Below are 16,735 nucleotides of genomic sequence, written 5' to 3'. Positions count from 1 at the left end.
TGTTGCCTCTTCCTTGCCCATCCTCCACCTATTTCTCAGAGCAGCAACTATTTATACCCCACACATCTTACTGGGTTGCCCCAGCCATTCTGGGCAGCTTCCAACATATATAAAAACACAATAAATCATTAAACATTTTAAAATAACCATAGTTTAGAGCAGTGTTTCCCAACCTTGGGTCTCCAGCTGTTTTTGGACTACAACTCCCATCATCCCTAGCTGGCAAGACCAGTGGTGAGGGATGATGGGAACTGTAGTCCAAAACAGCTGGAGACCCAAGGTTGGGAAACACTGGTTTAGAGGTCCCAGGCCCTAAGGAAGTCAGACTATCCTCCGCCAGGGCCAGGGCCTTCTCAGTGATGGCTCCATCTTGGTGGAATGCTCTGTCCCAGGAGACCAGGGCCCTGCAGGATTTAACCTTCCGTCGGGTCTGTAAGACAGAGCTATTCCGCCTGGCCTTTAATTTGATCTTTTATTTCCCTTCCCTTCCCTCCCCCTCCCCTTTTATGAAGATTCCCCGCTCTGAGACCCCACAGCTAATTCTCCCCTGGCCTCCTCGCTGGCCCAAGTAGGACCAATTCAGCCAGCTAGCCCTGGGGATTATCTAATGCATGTTAGATGGATTTCCCCCAAATTGATTACTGAACTTTGAATTTTATTGTTATTCATGTTTTTATACTGTATTTTATGCTGCTTTTACAATTAAGTGTTTTAAATTTGTTGTTAGTGGCCCTCAGCCCGGTTTTTGAAGCGGGAAGGGCGGGGTATAAATAAAATGTTGTTGTTGTTGTTATAAAAAACCTTCCCTATACAGGATTGCCTTCAGACGGCTCGGGGGTCGGATAACTCCATACCCTCCAACATTTCTCTGATGAAAATAGGGATGTCCTAAGGAAAAAACGGGAGATTCCAGGATCAAATCAGAAACCGGGATGGCTGCAACTCCAGGATTTTCCCCGGAAGAAAGGGACACTTGGAGGGTCTGAAATTCCTGGAGGAGGAGGAGGAGAGGGGTGTTGATGGCTTCTAAAGCCAGGATGGCTGTGCTGTGACTCCCCATCAGAGGCAGCGATGATTCTGAAGACCAGCTGCAGGAAACCTCAGGAGGAGAGAGGTGCTGTAGGGTTCGAATTCTGCTTGTGGATTTCCAACTATGGGCAGATATATGGGCCATTGCTGGCCTGATCCAGGAGGCTCCTCCTAAGTTTTTGGTGCTAAGCCGTCGACAAGAGCAGCAAATGCCGCGAGAGTTCTCTGCATCTTCTGGCTATGCCTGAACTCAAATCCCCCCCAGTTTACTATCCCTAGTACTTCAAGACTCCCATAAAAGTGCCTGGCTGAAAACCGTCTATCAAAAACTTCACTCTTGTGTCCTATCCCCACAACACCTACTCACTATGGGCCCCACTAAAGTCTAACTGGCCAACATCTAAAAGATATCGAGCATCAGAACAACCTGGCCACTAAAAGGAAATTCTACCCTTGGTATGTTCAGTTTCCACCGCTCCATTTTGATTTTCTGGCCCTGTATCTGCACAAACGTCTTATCCCAAAATACAGACATGCTTTTACACTTACAAGACTGGATGTTTTGCCATCTGTGGTACTCGAGGGTCAATTCCAAAAGATCCCACCTGAGAAACGTCTTTGCCCCTGTGGAGACGGTAGCACCGAAACAGCAGCACACGTCCTCCTGTCTTGCGCTCTCTACAAAGACCTGAGGAACAAGATCATCACCCCCCCCCCCTCGTACTAACCATCCCAGGGGGCTCAGCCACTGCCGCAATGTTCGTTCTTCTATCAGATCAAAATGAACAGATAAAAGCAAAGGTTGCTAGGTTCATAGCAGGGGCAAGTAGAATAAGGGCCACTAACTGACAGCTGATTCAGGACTTTTAATTGTGCTTTTATATCAAATTTCCTTTTCTGCGTATACTGTAATACTGTATATGGGACCGCCTCTCCTGGTCTGCCCCGCAGAGGACCTTAAGGTCCATGAATAACCATAGTTTAGAGGTCCCGGGCCCTAAGGAAGTTAGAATATCCTCCACCAGGGCCAGGGCCTTCTCAGTGATGGCTCCGACCTGGTGGAATGCTCTGTCCCAGAAGACAAGGGCCCTTCAGGATTTAGCCTCCTTCCGTTGGGCCTGTAAGACAGAGCTATTCCGCCTGGCCTTTAATTTGAATTCAGCCATATCTTTTATTTCCCTTCCCTTCCCTCCCCCTCCCCTTTTATGAAGATCACCTGCTCTGAGACCCCACAGCTAATTCTCCCCTGGCCTCCTTGCTGGGCCAAGTAGGACCAATTCAGCCAGCTAGGCCTGGGGATCATTTAATGCTTATTAGATGGATTTCCCCTAAACTGATTTCTGAACTTTGAATTTTATTGTTATTTGTGTTTTTATACTGTATTTTATGCTGCTTCTATGTTGCATTACAATTAAGTGTTTTAAATTTGTTGTGAGCCCAGTTTTTGAACTGGGAAGAGGGCAGGGTATAAATATTATTATTATTATTATTATTATTATTAAAAACACCTTCCCTATACAGTGGTACCTCGGGTTAAGTACTTAATTCGTTCCGGAGGTCTGTTCTTAACCTGAAACTATTCTTAACCTGAAGCACCGCTTTAGCTAATGGGGCCTCCTGCTGCCGCCGCGCCGCAGGTGCATGATTTCTGTTCCTGTCCTGAAGCAAAGTTCTTAACCCGAGGTACTATTTCTGGGTTAGCGGAGTCTGTAACCTGAAGCGTATGTAACCCGAGGTACCCCTGTACTCTCTCTACAAAGACCTGAGGAACGAGATCATCACCCCCCCCCTCGTACTAACCATCCCAGGGGGCTCAGCCGCTGCCGCAATGTCCTTTCTTCTATCAGATCAAAATGAGCAGATAAAAGCAAAGGTTGCTAGGTTCCTAGCAGGGGCAAGCAGAATAAGGGCCACTAACTGAACTTTAAATTGTGCTCTTATATCAAATTTCCTTTTCTGCATCTGCTGTGATGTTTTACTGTTGCTGTGGCCATTGGCTAATGCGAATAAAGTTGTATCTCTCTCTCTCTCTCTCTCTCTCTCTCTGCCTCTGGCTGCGCTGAGCAATTCGAAGACGCGGAGGCGGAGGCGGCTTTCCTTTGCGCACGAAGCGAAGGCGGCTTTCCTTTGCGCCCAGGCGCAGGCGCGCCTCGGGGGGGTCCCCATCCCTGGGATCCCCCCCCCCCCGCGCTCTTGCAGGCCAGGCTGCCCTCTCCTGCGGGCGGAGGAACTACACTTCCCAGCGTGCAGCGCCGGAGCGTAAATCTTCAAAGGCTAACAAAAGAGCAGCCGGCAAAGCTGACAGGCGGAGGGCAGAGCCGGAGCGGGGCGCGCACCGCAGCTGGCCTCTCCGCGCCCCCCCCCGCCCTCCTCTCTGACAGCTGGGGGGTTTTTGGAGGGGGAGGAAGGGGGAGAAGGCGCCCCCCCTCCTGCCCCGGCGGCTGCAAAGGAAGCTCCGGAGGATGGCCGGAGGGAGCCTGGCTCAGGTAGGCCCTGGAGAGACCTCAGCATCTGGGGGGGGGGCTGATCTCCCCCCCCCCAACCTCACAACAAGGACCCTCCTCCTGCAAAAGGGGCTCGGGGGTGGCGGGGGGTGCAGGATCCGAATGCGTCTCCTCCTGCAGGGAGAATATCAAATTACAGAGATAGGAAAGGGGCCCCCCCTCTCCGTGCCTCTTGAGCCCCCCCCGCAGCTATTAAAGGCTGCTTTGGGGGTTCCTAAAAGGCACGCAAGGGGGGACCCCCATCCCCCAGACTTCCTGCTTTTCCTACGGAGGAAACACCCTCCTCAATGCGTTTTGGGCACCGGGGGCAGAGCTGAAAATGACCCCCGAGCTGCGCTGCTCGGCCCCCGATTTAGGGTGCTCCGGAGAGGGGCGCAAATGCAGCCCCCCGGGACCCCGATCTTCCCGTCAAACTTCACGGGTGATGGATGGATCTGCGTTCGGGTGAAAGGAGACCCAAGGGGATCGTTCAGAAGCGGAGACCCCCTTATTTCTCCCTCCCACCGCTCCAGGCGGGGAGGCTGCACCCAGAAACCACGGATTTCATCTCCCTTCTGGGTAAAGATAACCGCCGCCCCCCATCGACCCACGCCACCATCTTCGAAGGAATCGGGTGCTTTACGGTGGCGTAACCTGCAGGCAGGCCAGGGCAGAGGAGGGAGCTGGGGAGAAGAGGCAGAGGGGTCTTCCCGGCATATTTCTCCCCCAAAATATCAGAAACTACCCCCCCCCACAAAGGTCAGAGTTAATTCCCCAAAGCCCAGTGCAGGCTCTGCTCCAATATTATTGTTGATGGTCTGAGAAAGGGCCACCACCAGAGGGGAAAAAGGCAGAGAAATATTGGGAAAGGCTTTGGAAGCCCCCTCCCCTTGCTGGGCCCTGTGACAGGTGTGCCCCCCCCCCGCCCTGCAGCCACCACAGACACCTTTTGTTTGTCCACAAGGTCAAGGAGGTCCCGGCGGGCCACTTGCGTGCCACACAGCTGCCGGGGTGACAGGGACCGGGCTTTGTGGCAGAGCTACGCTTTTTATGCAGAAGGCTCCCTCCCCGGTGGCATCGCCAGGTAGGACTGGAAATGCCCACCCCCCGGCCCAAAACGCCCCCCAAAAAAGGGGGAGAGAGGCAGTGCTGAGCTTAGACGATACCCCCAGGGCCTGGCTCCGTGCAGGAGAAGCAGCTCTGTGGCAGGACAATTGCCCTGCATGCAGAACGCCCCAGACCCCGTCCCCAGGCAGGGCTAGGAAACCCGGTTCGCAGGCAGGCTGTCCTTGGGGGAGAAAGGGCCGCAATCGGTGGCCTCTGCGGCTCCTGGAATATGCAGTCCTTCCTCCAGGACAGGATTCGGTGGTGGCGGCGGTCTTCCCAAAACAGGGTCGGATTCTGCGGTGCTGAGAGAGGGGGCTTCTCCTCGTTGCAGGTGCCCGTGGCCTTTGAGGACGTGGTGGTCTATTTCTCGCACGAGGAGTGGGCACAGCTGGCAGAATGGCAGAAGGAGCTATACCAAGACGTAATGGCAGAGAATTACGAGCTGGTCTCCTCGCTGGGTAAACTCGATGTATATACTGGGGGTTTTTTTGTGGGGGGGGGGGAGCTGGCCAGAGAGAGAGAGGGGGGTTTCAAATGGCCCAAAAGGAGAGTGAACATGAGGAAGGGAAAATGCCAGAGATAGAATCACAGAATTGTAGAGTTGGAGGGGACCCTCCGTGTCATCTAGTCCAGTGTTTCCCAACCTTTGGTCTCTAGCTGTTTTTGGACTACACTTCCCATCATCCCTAACCACTGGTCTTGCTCGCTAAGTATGATGGGAGTTGTAGTCCAAAAACAGCTGGAGACCCAAGGTTGGGAAACACTGATGCCCACAGCCGGGCGTAAACTACCAACCTTAGACGTGGCGATTCCTGCTTTGAAAGGGGGTTGGACTAGATGACCCCTGAGGTCCCTTCCAATTCTATGACGTCCGGACAGAGAGAACCGTTCGACGTGGGGACAGACTCCCAGGGAAGGGCAGCAGGGCTCTCCTTTGTTGGAGGTTTTTAAGCAGAGGTTGGGGATTCAGAGACATGAGGACTTAGAACCTTGCTCATTTCAATAGGAAGGGCTGCAGCTCAGAAGGTCCCGGCTTCCATCCTCTCCCCAGTTAGGGCTGAGAAGGCTCCTTGCCTGAAAGACCAGAGGAGCAGCTGCAAGCCAGTGCAGACAATACTGTGCTAGATGGGCCAATGGGCCTGACTTTCTAGTTTAGGGAAAAGGTGAGGAAAAGCAGAAGCGATAGAAGAGGGGTGAAGTTTTTCCTCCTCTCTCCTAAGACCAGAACTCCAGGGCTTCCAAGGGAGCTGAAGGCTGGGAGATTCAGGAGAGGTTTTCAAAGCCCTTCTTCACACAGCACAGAGTTAAACTATGGAACTCCCTGCCACAGGGATGGCCACCGGTCCAGAGAGATCTGCATTGGCTCCCAGTACGTTTCTGAGCACAATTCAAAGGGTTGGTGCTGACCTTGAAAGCCCTAAACGGCCTCAGCCCAGTATTCCTGAAGGAGCATCTCCACCCCCATCATTCTGCCCGGACACTGAGGTCCAGCTCCGAGGGCCTTCTGATGGTTCCCTTACTGCGAGAAGCGAAGTTACAGGGAACCAGGCAGAGGGCCTTCTCAGTAGTGGCACCCGCCCTGTGGAACGCCCTCCCTTTAGATGTAATAATAATAATAATAATAATAATAATAATAATAATAATAATTTATTATTTATACCCCACCCATCTGGCTGGGCCTCCCCAGCCACTCTGGGTGGCTTCCATAGAAACCAAAAATACAGTAAAATATCACACGTTAAAAACTTCCCTGAACAGGGCTGCCTTAAGATGTCTTCTGAATGTCAGGTAGTTGTTTATCGCTTTGACATCTGCTGGAAGGGTGTTCCACAGGGCGGGCGCCACTACCGAGAAGGCCCTCTGCCTGGATGTGAAGGAAATAAGCAGCTATCCTATCTTTAAAAGACATCTGAAGGCAGCCCTGTTTAGGGAGGTTTTTAATATTTAATGCTGTATTGTTTTTAATATTCAGTTGGAAGCCGCCCAGAGTGGCTGGGGAAACTCAGCCAGATGGGCAGGGTATAAATAATAAATTATTATTCTATACCAGCCAGGATGGCTGCGCTCTGCCTTCACAGTAGGAGACAGAGATGCTTCCGAATTCCAGCTGGTGGGAAACCCCAGGAGGGGAGAATTGCTCTTATGCTCCCATCTGGCTGGAGGGTTTCTGGGAGGCCCTGATCCAGGAGGGGTCTTCTAATGGAGGTCTTATTACGACAGCAGAACCTCAATACCCAGGAGCAGTCTACCTCTGAATAACCAGATAATGGGGGAACAGCAGTTGGAGAACATTGCTGCCCTCAGGTCCTGCTTGGCCATTGTGGAGGGGGGGCTCTTTTATGTTCTTCTACCCCCCCCCCCAACTAACCCCCTGCCTCTGCTTCTGTCCTTTGCAGAATGCCTGCTCTCTATCCCTGAACTGCTCTCCCGGCTGGCGCGGGGAGAGGCACCCCACCCTGCTGCAGACTCCCCACCCTCTGCGGGAAACGCCGACTCCCCAGGTAAGAGCATGAGACTCCTAATCTCAGGGTTGTGCGTTTGAGCCCCATGTTGGGCAAAAATAATTTTGCATTCCAGGGGGTTGGACTAGATGACCCTCGGGGTCCCTTCCAACTCCACAGCTCTAAGAATTCTAAGAAGGATGATTTTAGGGCCGGTGCTTTCTTTAGGGCAGGCACCCTCAAACTCGGCCCTCCAGGTGTTTTGGGACTACAAATCCCATCGCCCCTAGCTAACGGGACCAGTGGTCAGGGATGATGGGAGTTGTAGTCCCAAAACATCTGGACTGACTGGAAGAGTCCGCGACCAGAAGGAGGAGGAGTACCAGGAAGAATGGAAGAAATTTAAAGACTATTTAGCCAAATATGTCAAGATAACTCCCCAGGTAAGAGCATGAGACTCCTAATCTCAGGGTTGTGGGTTTGAGCCCCATGTTGGGCCAAAATAATTTTGCATTACAGGGGGTTGGACTAGATGACCCTCGGGGTCCCTTCCAACTCCACAGCACTAAGAATTCTAAGAAGGATGATTTTAAGAGTGGGGCAGGGAGGGAATCAGGGCAGGCTGTCCCATTGCAGCTCAGGGAGTAGAGCACGTGCCCAATATGCATGATCAGGAATTTGTAAGATATAACGAAAGTTAATCTGCATAAAACTGCACCCCTTTGCAGCTGCCCAGTTGCCCTAAAGCAGGCATTGCAAAACTTGGCCCTCCAACTATTTTTTGTTTTTTTCAAAATGTTTTATTAATTTTCCAAAAATTTTAAAACACACAAACAAACACACATCCTGTTTGAATCTTGGTAACATTATTAAGTGACAGATAGGTAGCTGTGTTGGTCTGCCATAGTCAAAACAAAATAAAAGAAAAAAATTCCTTCCAGTAGCACCTTAAAGACCAACTAAGTTAGTTCTAGGTATGAGCTTTCGTGTGCATGCACACTTCTTCAGATACACTGAAGCAGAAGTCACCAGACCCTTCTATATAGTGAGAAGGTGGGGAGGGGTATTACTCAGAAGGGTGGTGGGAATGGGTGATTGGCAAATAGCTGTGATGAGCCTGTTGACGACTCTTAACGACTGCAATAGGTCTTACAGGAAAAAGCAAGGGGTGAGAAGGTGAAAAATGGCTTTGTCATGTATAATGAGATAAGAATCCAATGTCTGTGTTCAGACCAGGTCTCTCCATGGTTTTAAGTTTGGTAATAAGTTGCAATTCAGCAGCTTCTCTTTCCAGTCTATTTCTGAAACTCCTTTGTAATAGAACAGCTACTTTGAGATCTTGTATAGAATGTCCTGGGAGATTGAAGTGTTCTCCTACTGGTTTCTCTGTCTTGTGATTCCTGATGTTGGATTTATGTCCGTTTATCCTTTGGCGTAAGGTTTGGCCTGTTTGTCCAATATATTTTATTTTGTTTTGATTATTAAGTGACTTCCTCAAATCCCCTTGGTTGAATTTCATTATGTATCATTTTAACAGTTTTCCAAAATCAATTTTCTCAAAAAATTAACTTAATCACTTAACTTCTTTCTTTCATTCTTTCTAATTTAGCTTTAAACATCTTAAATCCTATCCTTACATACTTAAATCCTAAGCCTATCTAGTATTTGCAAGCTTTTCCAATTAAGTTATCTTGACATATTTGGCTAAATAGTCTTTAAATTTCTTCCATTCTTCCTGGTACTCCTCCTCCTTCTGGTCGCGGACTCTTCCAGTCAGTCCAGATGTTTTGGGACTACAACTCCCATCATCCCTGACCACTGGTCCCGTTAGCTAGGGGCGATGGGAGTTGTAGTCCCAAAACACCTGGAGGGCCAAGTTTGAGGGTGCCTGCCCTAAAGAAAGCACCGGCCCTAAACCTGAGAGAGGTGTATAAACCTATATGACACAGCATGAATAAAGGGGACAGAGAAGAGTTACTCTGCAGTCGTAGCAACACTTGGGACAGGCAGTGCAAGCTGAATGCTGCAAGATTCAGGGCAAATCAAAAGAAAGGACTTTTTTTCTACACTCAGTGCGTAGCTAAAATTTGAAATTCACTCCCCACAAGATGTAATGACGGCACCCCCTTGGGTGGTTTTAAAAAAGAGGGTGGGATTAATTCATGGAGGAGAGGGCGACAGATGTCTCCTAGTAGCCCCAGGGGCCAAATATTGCTTCCTGAATAATGGTGGCTGCGATTCACAAGTGGGGAGGGCGTTGCCGTTCCGCTCAGGTCCGGTTTGTGAGTTTAAGGACATAAGAGGCGCCTGCAGGATCGAGTCAATGGCCCACCTAGTCCAGCCCCCTGTTCTCAGAGTGGACAACCAGATGCCTGCGGGGAACCAGCAGGATTCGAACCCAGGAGCCGCTCTCTCCAGATGCGGAGGCAGAGCAGAGCCATGCTGGCTAAGAGCCATCAATGGTTTTATTGTCCTCCATGAATTTGTCTCACCCGCTTTTAAAGCCACCAGGCTTGGCGGCCATCCCTGCATCCTGTAGCAGCGAGTTCCGCAGATTGAAGCTGTGCTGTGTGAAGGAGGACTTTATTTTATCTGTCTTGAGCACCTCATAGAATAATAGAACTGTTGATCTGGAAGAGAGACTGAGGGTTCTCTAGTCCTGCAAAGCAGCAATCTCAGCACATGGTTTCCCATCCAATTTGAAACCAGGCCAGAGCCTGCTTAGCTTTGCAAATGTGCTGGCAGTTTTACTGCTGCACTGCTCCCCATGGGCATAGCCCAGGGGCAGGGTGGGGCAGCTGCCACCCCCAATCAATAAAAATCAATAAAAATCATAGCAAACTGAGGTTCTGTCCCCCTAACCAGGCTGAGGGCCTGCCCGCCCTCCCATCAGATGTCAAGGAAATAAACAACTATCTGACTTTTGGAAGACATCTGAAGGCAGCCCTGTTTAGGGAAGTTTTTAATGTTTTAGGTTTTAATGTGCTTTTCATTCTGTCAGGAGCCGCCCAGAGTAGCTGGGGAAACTCAGCCAGATGGGCGGGGTATAGATAATAAATTATTATTAATTATTGTTATAACAAAAATCCTAGCTACACCCATGCCAAACCCCCTGTGGCTTCCAGGGCATGGATCCCCTTGGGCCTGATCCACGTAAAGAGCTCCCCTTCTCATCCCCTCCAACATTCCTACTCAACGTAGGGATGTCCTACTCAACAACAACGATTTCATTATTTGTACCCCGCCCATCTGCCTGGGTTGCACAAGCCACTCTGGGCGGCTTCCAACATATATATATATAAAATAATGCATTAAACATTTAAAAACTTCCCTATACAGGGCTGCCTTAAAATGTCTTCTAAAAGCTGTATACTTCCTTATCTCCTTGGCTCGGGGGTCGGATAACTCCATACCCTCCAGCATTTCTCCAATGAAAATAGGGACATCCGGCGCTGTGGTGTAAACCGCAGAGCCTCTTTTTAAATTTTTTTTATTGAATTTTACAAGAAAAGAAAAAGAAAGAGAAACAAAGAATAATACATAACACTGTAAACACAATTATATACATGTTTTCCAAAATACAAACTAAAAAAAAAAAAGACAAAAGACAAAGGAAAAGAAAAAAACCTTTTTATAACCAATAATATTACCAAATTCATGCTTCAAACATTACAATATATAAATCCTAGTTAAAACATTATAAAAGGCTTCCACCGCATTCACCGCACGTCTCTTAGTTATTTTGCTTGCCTTTGCATCTGTTCTTGAATCATTTCCTTTCCTTGGGTTCTTTCATAATCAGCCAAATCTTTATGTTCTCTATACAGTGGTACCTCGCAAGACGAATGCCTCGCTAGACGAAAAAGGCGCAAGACGAAAGGGTTTTTCGTTTCTTGAGTTGCTTCGCAAGACGATTTTCCCTATCGGCTTGCTTCCTTTTTCTTAAAGCCGTTAATACCCAGGGAATCCGCGCTCCGCAAGACGAAAAAATTGCAAGACAAAGCAACTCGCGGAATGAATTAATTTCGTCTTGCGAGGCACCACTGTATTTTTCACAAGGTTATTCTAAGCACAACCAAACTTTTGTATTTGAGCCCTGCTTGTATAAATATTCATTTAAGCATTCCCATTGTTTCTGAATTATAGTTTTGGATTTAATAAGGCATAAACCACAGAGCCTCTTGGGCTTGCTGATCAGAAGGTCGGCGGTTCGAATCCCCGCGACGGGGTGAGCTCCCGTTGCTCGGTCCCAGCTCCTGCCAACCTAGCAGTTCGAAAGCATGTCAAAGTGCAAGTAGATAAATAGGTACCATTCCGGCGGGAAGGTAAATGGCGTTTCCATGCGCTGCTCTGGTTCGCCAGAAGCGGCTTAGTCCTGCTGGCCACATGACCCGGAAGCTGTACGCCGGCTCCCTCGGCCAGTAAAGCGAGATGAGCGCCGCAACCCCAGAGTCGGCCATGACTGGACCTAATGGTCAGGGGTCCCTTTACCCCTTTACCTTTTAAGACAAAGCAGGACATTCTGGCATCATATTTGAAACTCAGGAATGTCCCTGGAAAATAGGGGCACTTGAAGGGTGTGCCTTCTGCTTTTAGAGAAGACCAGGTGATGGAACGATGCAAGTGTCCCCTTTGGAGGTGTCCAGATTAATGCCCATATTTCCCCTCTCTCCTGTTTCCTTCCTGCAGCTGACGTGATCGAGACGCAGCCCCAAAAGGCGCCGGACACCCCAGTGGCCTCTGAGGGACCCGATCCAGACTCGGCAAAGACCCCCCGCCCTCGGGCCGCCAAGAAGGGCCCCAAGAGAGGGGCGTCGCAGGCCACGCGGGGCCCCTCGGGGGCCGGCCGGGCCCCTGCAGACCGGTCGAAGACCCCCAAGCGGGAGAAGCCTTTCAAGTGCCCCAAGTGCCAGCGCCGTTTCCTGGGCCGCCTGGCACTGACCGCCCACCGGCGCCTGCACATCCGCAAGTGGCCCCGGCCGGGCCCCCAGAGTGCAGGAAGGGCCCCCCAGGCGCCGGAGCTCGCCGTGCCCCAGGAAGGCCAGCCGGGTGCCAGCCCCAGCCCTTTCCCCTGCAGCCAGGGCGAGGGCACCCTGCCCTTCTGGCCAGAGATGGCTCTGCACCAGCAGTCTCCTCTGACACATGGCTTCAACCCCTGGTCGCTGGGCTATGGCCCCCAGCCCTTGCCCGGCCACCAGGCACCCGGCCTGCCCGGCAACGGGGAGTTCATCTGCGACCAGTGCGGCTGGAGCTTCCACGGCTGGGAGGAGCTGGTGACGCACCAGATGGCGCACATGGCGGCCGAGGGCATCGCCGGCTCCGTGCCCAAAGCGGGAGCCCTGGCGCAGCTGTCGGGCGACCGCCCTTACGCCTGCGCCCAGTGCGGCAAGAGCTTCCGCCACAAGCCCAACCTGCTGGCGCACCGGCAGGTGCACACGGGCGAGCGCCGCTACCAGTGCCAGGAGTGCGGCAAGTCCTTCGGCAGCAAGGCCTACCTGGCGTCGCACCAGCATATCCACACCGGCGAGAAGCCCTACGTGTGCGCCCAGTGCGGCAAGAGCTTCCGCCACAAGCCCAACCTCATCTCCCACCAGAAGATCCACACCAGGGAGCCCCTGCCACCCAGCCACCCGCTGGACACCTTCGATGGAGGAGACGCCTTCCAGAACCCGCGCACCGCAGCGGACGCCCTCGGGCTGGACGCCTTCCGCCGGCCCCTGCCACAGCCACCAGTGCCGCTGGTGCCGACCGATGCCCGTCTGGCCTGTGCGCAGGGTGACACCCCTCTGCCGCCACTGCCCAGCGTGCTGCCTCCGCCTCCCGCAGCAATGGCCGAGCGCCCCTTTGTGTGTCCCGTCTGCGCCAAGCAGTTCCGCTGCAAGCCCTACCTGGTGGCACACATCCGCATCCACACGGGCGAGAAGCCCTACGCCTGCAGCCGCTGCCCCAAGCGCTTCTCGCAGAAGTCCAACCTGGTGTCTCACGAGCGCCTGCACACGGGCGAGAAGCCCTACGCCTGCCCGCTCTGCCCCAGGGTCTTCAGCCAGGGCTCCAACATGCGCGCCCACCAGAGGAGCCACAGGAACGTGGCCGCCCCCGGAGAGACGGGCGTCAGCCTCCGACAGGGGTACGTGGTGAGGCAGATCCAGCCGCCCCCGCCGCCTCCGCCAAACTAGGCCTCGGGGGCCTGCTCCTCCATAGTTGGGCTGGCCGCTGCCTCTTGGCCCTCTGCCCTCCCCTCCCTGCCTGCCTGCCTGGGAATCGTTCCTGCATTACAGCGGGGTTGGGCTGGATGACCTCCGGGGTGCCCCTTCCAACACTACAGTTCTATGGTGCACCCGTGTTTCCATTTGGTGCAGTTCATGAATTGCAGCGGGGTTGGGCTGGATGACCCCTGGGGTGTCCCAACACTCCAGATCTACGGCGCAACCATGTTTCCCTGCGGCCGCGTGAACTGGGCAAAGGCTGCTGTGCCTTTCCATCCCTTGGGGAGTCTGCAGATTTCTCACCGGAAAGTGGTCCTCTCCTCTCGCTGCCCCTGCCCTGCTTTAACCTCAGAATTTTGCTTTGGCAAACTTTGCCCGTCCTGAGAAATCAAACAAGGCAGGAGGGACCCCAGACTTTTGTTTCCGGAAAAAGAGTCGCCATGCTTAAGGCCTTTCCTGCTGTCCTGGAGAGGCTGCCAAGGAAATTCACTCTGCACATGTTTGGCGACACACTCTTCTTTCTGATGGAGAACGGAGCGTGTGGCTTAAAAGGGAGCAGGGGTCCATGGTTCAGAGGTGGGGCGCAGGATTTGCACCCTCAGTCCCCGATATCTCCACTGAAATGGATCTGACTCTGGGGAGGGGATGGCGCTCGGCTCTGTGGTCCCGGGGGGCTGAGTTCGAATTGGAGGGCTTCCTTTGCTCGGTGTCTTCAGCAGGGGCAGCGAGCAGACTGAGATCGAGAGCGGAAGACTTGAGAACGTTAGAAGATAAGAGAAGCCTACTGGATCTGGCCAATGTCCCATCTAGCGCAGAATCCCATTCTCACAGCGGCTGACCAGATGTCCCAAAGGGGAACCAGCAAGCGGAACAGAGAGCAGCAACTTCCTCTAATTGTTGTCCCCCATTACAGTGGTACCTCGGGTTACAGACGCTTCAGGTTACAGACTCCGCTAACCCAGAAATAGTACATCGGGTTAAGAACTTTGCTTCAGGATGAGAACAGAAATTGTGCTCCGGCGGTGCAGCGGCAGCAGGAGGCCCCATTAGCTAAAGCGGTACCTCAGGTTAAGAACAGTTTCAGGTTAAGAACAGACCTCCGGAACGAATTAAGTACTTAACCCGAGGTACCACTGTATCTGGTTATGCAGAGATAGACTGCCCCTGGGCATGGAGGTTCCGCTGTCATAATAGACCTCCATAAGAAGCCCTCCTGCCGTTTCCGGCAGCGATGGCCACTAAATGCTTGGGGAGAGATTCACGGAGGAGGAGACGGAGCCCTCAGTGGAGGTACAGCAGAACCATCCTGGCTCTCTCCTCCACCTCCTCCTCCAAGAATTTGTCTAATCCCCTTTTAAAGCCATCTAGATTGGTGGCCGTTGCTGTCTCCTGAGGGAGGGAGTTCTGCAGATTAACTACGAGAGTCAAGGGACTGCAGAGGCCCTGCAGCCAACAAAAGCCAGCCTGAGCTCTAAAAATAAAATACAAAATCCGGACCTTTGCTGCTTCTTTGCAGGCAGACGGTTTCCGTGAAGGACAGAATTTGGGGCAGGGATGTGCCTGTGGACAGAGAGCGAGAGAGCGAGAAAAAGGACTCTCATCCACAACTGACACAGCATGATAGATTTTTAAAATAATTAGAAGCAGGCCTGTCTTGTCGTGACTTTGGGGGAAATTCCGCACAGAAGCAGGCAAGATTCTTTTGGTTTGTTTTTTCCCCTTTTAGGATTGCAGCTTAATTTTTTTAGAAAATAAGCAGGTGGCTAGTCCTCATTGCTGGCGAGACACGATCTGAAGATGTGTGAGTTGTCTCTGCACAAGGTTCAAAATCCACGCGGAGGAGGAGCTGCTGGCCGGTCTTGCATGGTGACCTGTTCCTCTCGCCTGCCTTCCAATCCTATTGTCCTGCCTCTGTCCTCAAAGCCTCCTTCAACTTTTTACCTTCGGCTTCTGCAGCACCGCATGCAAACGGAGCAAGGGGGAAAAGCTTCTCTGCATCTATTTGCTTAATTCGGCATTATTTATACCCAGGGCAGGCTATGGGATTGGGTCGTGTGTGTGTGCGTGCGTGTGTGCAAGACTTGTGGACAAGGAGACCACATCCTAAACTCCTAAGGCTAACTTTAAGAAAATAATGCAAGTTAGTAACACGGCCCTTTCTAGGTGCCCTGTTTTAGACACGAGCCAATTTCATTTTCAAGCGGTTTCCTATTGTATACTCTTTTAAAACAAATAAAGCGGTAGATGTTAATTTTAAAAACACAGCTCCTTGCAGTGTGTCGACTGTGGCCACGTGGCCTCGCGCTTTCTTCCCAAAACCAGCTGAATTAAAACCACCTCGGGGGGGCCTTGCAGATGCAATGGACTGCAATTCCCATCAGCTCCTTCCAGCGTGGTCAAATGTTGTGGAGCTGCTGGGAGTCCAGCAAACATCTGGACTACTGCAATCTGCTCTATGTGGGGCTACTTTTGAAGGTGACCCAGAAAACTACAACTAATCCAGAACGCAGCAACCAAACTGGTGACTGGGAGCGGCTGCTGAGACCACATAGCACCCGTCTTGAAAGACCTCCCTTGGCTCCCAGTACGTTTCCAAGCACAATTCAAAGTGTTGGTGCTGACCTTGAAAGCCCTAAACGGCCCAGTATACCTGAAGGAGCGTCTCCACCCACATTGCTCAGCCCGGACACAGAGGTCCAGCACTGAGGGCCTTCTGGTGGTTCCCTCGCTGCGAGAAGCCAAGCTACAGGGAACCAGGCAGAGGGCCTTCTTGGTAGTGGCGCCCGCCCTGTGGAACGCCCTCCCACCAGATGTCAAAGAGAACAACAACTATCTGACTTTTAGAAGACATCAGAAGGCAGTCCTGTTCAGGAAAGTTTTTAATGTGTCACATTTTAATGTATTTTTAATCTTTGCTGGAAGCCACCCAGAGTGGCTGGGGAGACCCAGCCAGATGGGCGGAGTAGAAATAATGATTTATTATTATTATTATTACCTCAGGGGGCCTTGCAGATGCAATGGATTGCAATTCCCGAAAGCTCCTTCCAACGTGGTCAAATGTTGTGGAGCTGATGGGAGTTGTAGAGTCCAGCAACATCTGGAGGGCTGTAGGTTCCCCATCTCTGAATTAACGGGAATGCCTGCAACCCACCATGGAAATGGTAGAAGGACCTCTTTTTAATAGGAGGAAATACAGCAGTTAGGGCATGTGAGCTTCCAGGTTACACAGCATTCTTCATACAGATTCCCAAGAACCTGGATCACTCCCATGGGTCAAGTTTATCTGTATGGTGGCGCTAAAAGTCTGTGCACAGACAGCCTTCTTCCCAATACAGCGGTACCTTGGTTCTCAAACTTAGTCCGTTCCAGAAGTCCGTTCGAAAAACAAAGCGTTCCAAAACCAATGCGCGCTTTCCCATAGAAAGTAATGCAAAATGGATTAATCCGTTGCAGACTTTTAAAATAAGGT

General features: G+C 51.7%; 1 protein-coding gene across 2 annotated transcripts; it reads left to right on the top strand.

The window, feature by feature from the left end:
• Positions 1-3,284: 3,284 nt before the first annotated feature.
• Positions 3,285-15,530, top strand: REPIN1 (replication initiator 1). Of its 2 annotated transcripts, XM_079946838.1 has the most exons (5): positions 3,285-3,515; positions 4,477-4,596; positions 4,951-5,077; positions 7,016-7,120; positions 11,750-15,530. In XM_079946838.1, exons 3-5 carry the CDS (start codon positions 5,044-5,046, stop codon positions 13,234-13,236), a joined length of 1,626 nt encoding a protein of 541 aa, XP_079802964.1. In that variant the 5' UTR covers positions 3,285-3,515; positions 4,477-4,596; positions 4,951-5,043; the 3' UTR covers positions 13,237-15,530. The 2 variants fall into 2 exon arrangements, with proteins under 2 accessions (XP_079802964.1, XP_079802963.1); XM_079946837.1 differs by lacking the exon at positions 4,477-4,596 and having other exon boundaries at positions 3,287-3,515.
• The last annotated feature ends 1,205 nt before the right edge of the window (positions 15,531-16,735 follow it).

The sequence above is a fragment of the Podarcis cretensis genome, assembly GCF_951804945.1.
Source record: "Podarcis cretensis genome assembly, chromosome: 12".
NCBI lineage: Eukaryota > Metazoa > Chordata > Lepidosauria > Squamata > Lacertidae > Podarcis > Podarcis cretensis.
The sequence above is the reverse complement of the archived record's forward strand: the minus strand, read 5'-3'. Positions and strand labels throughout refer to the sequence as shown.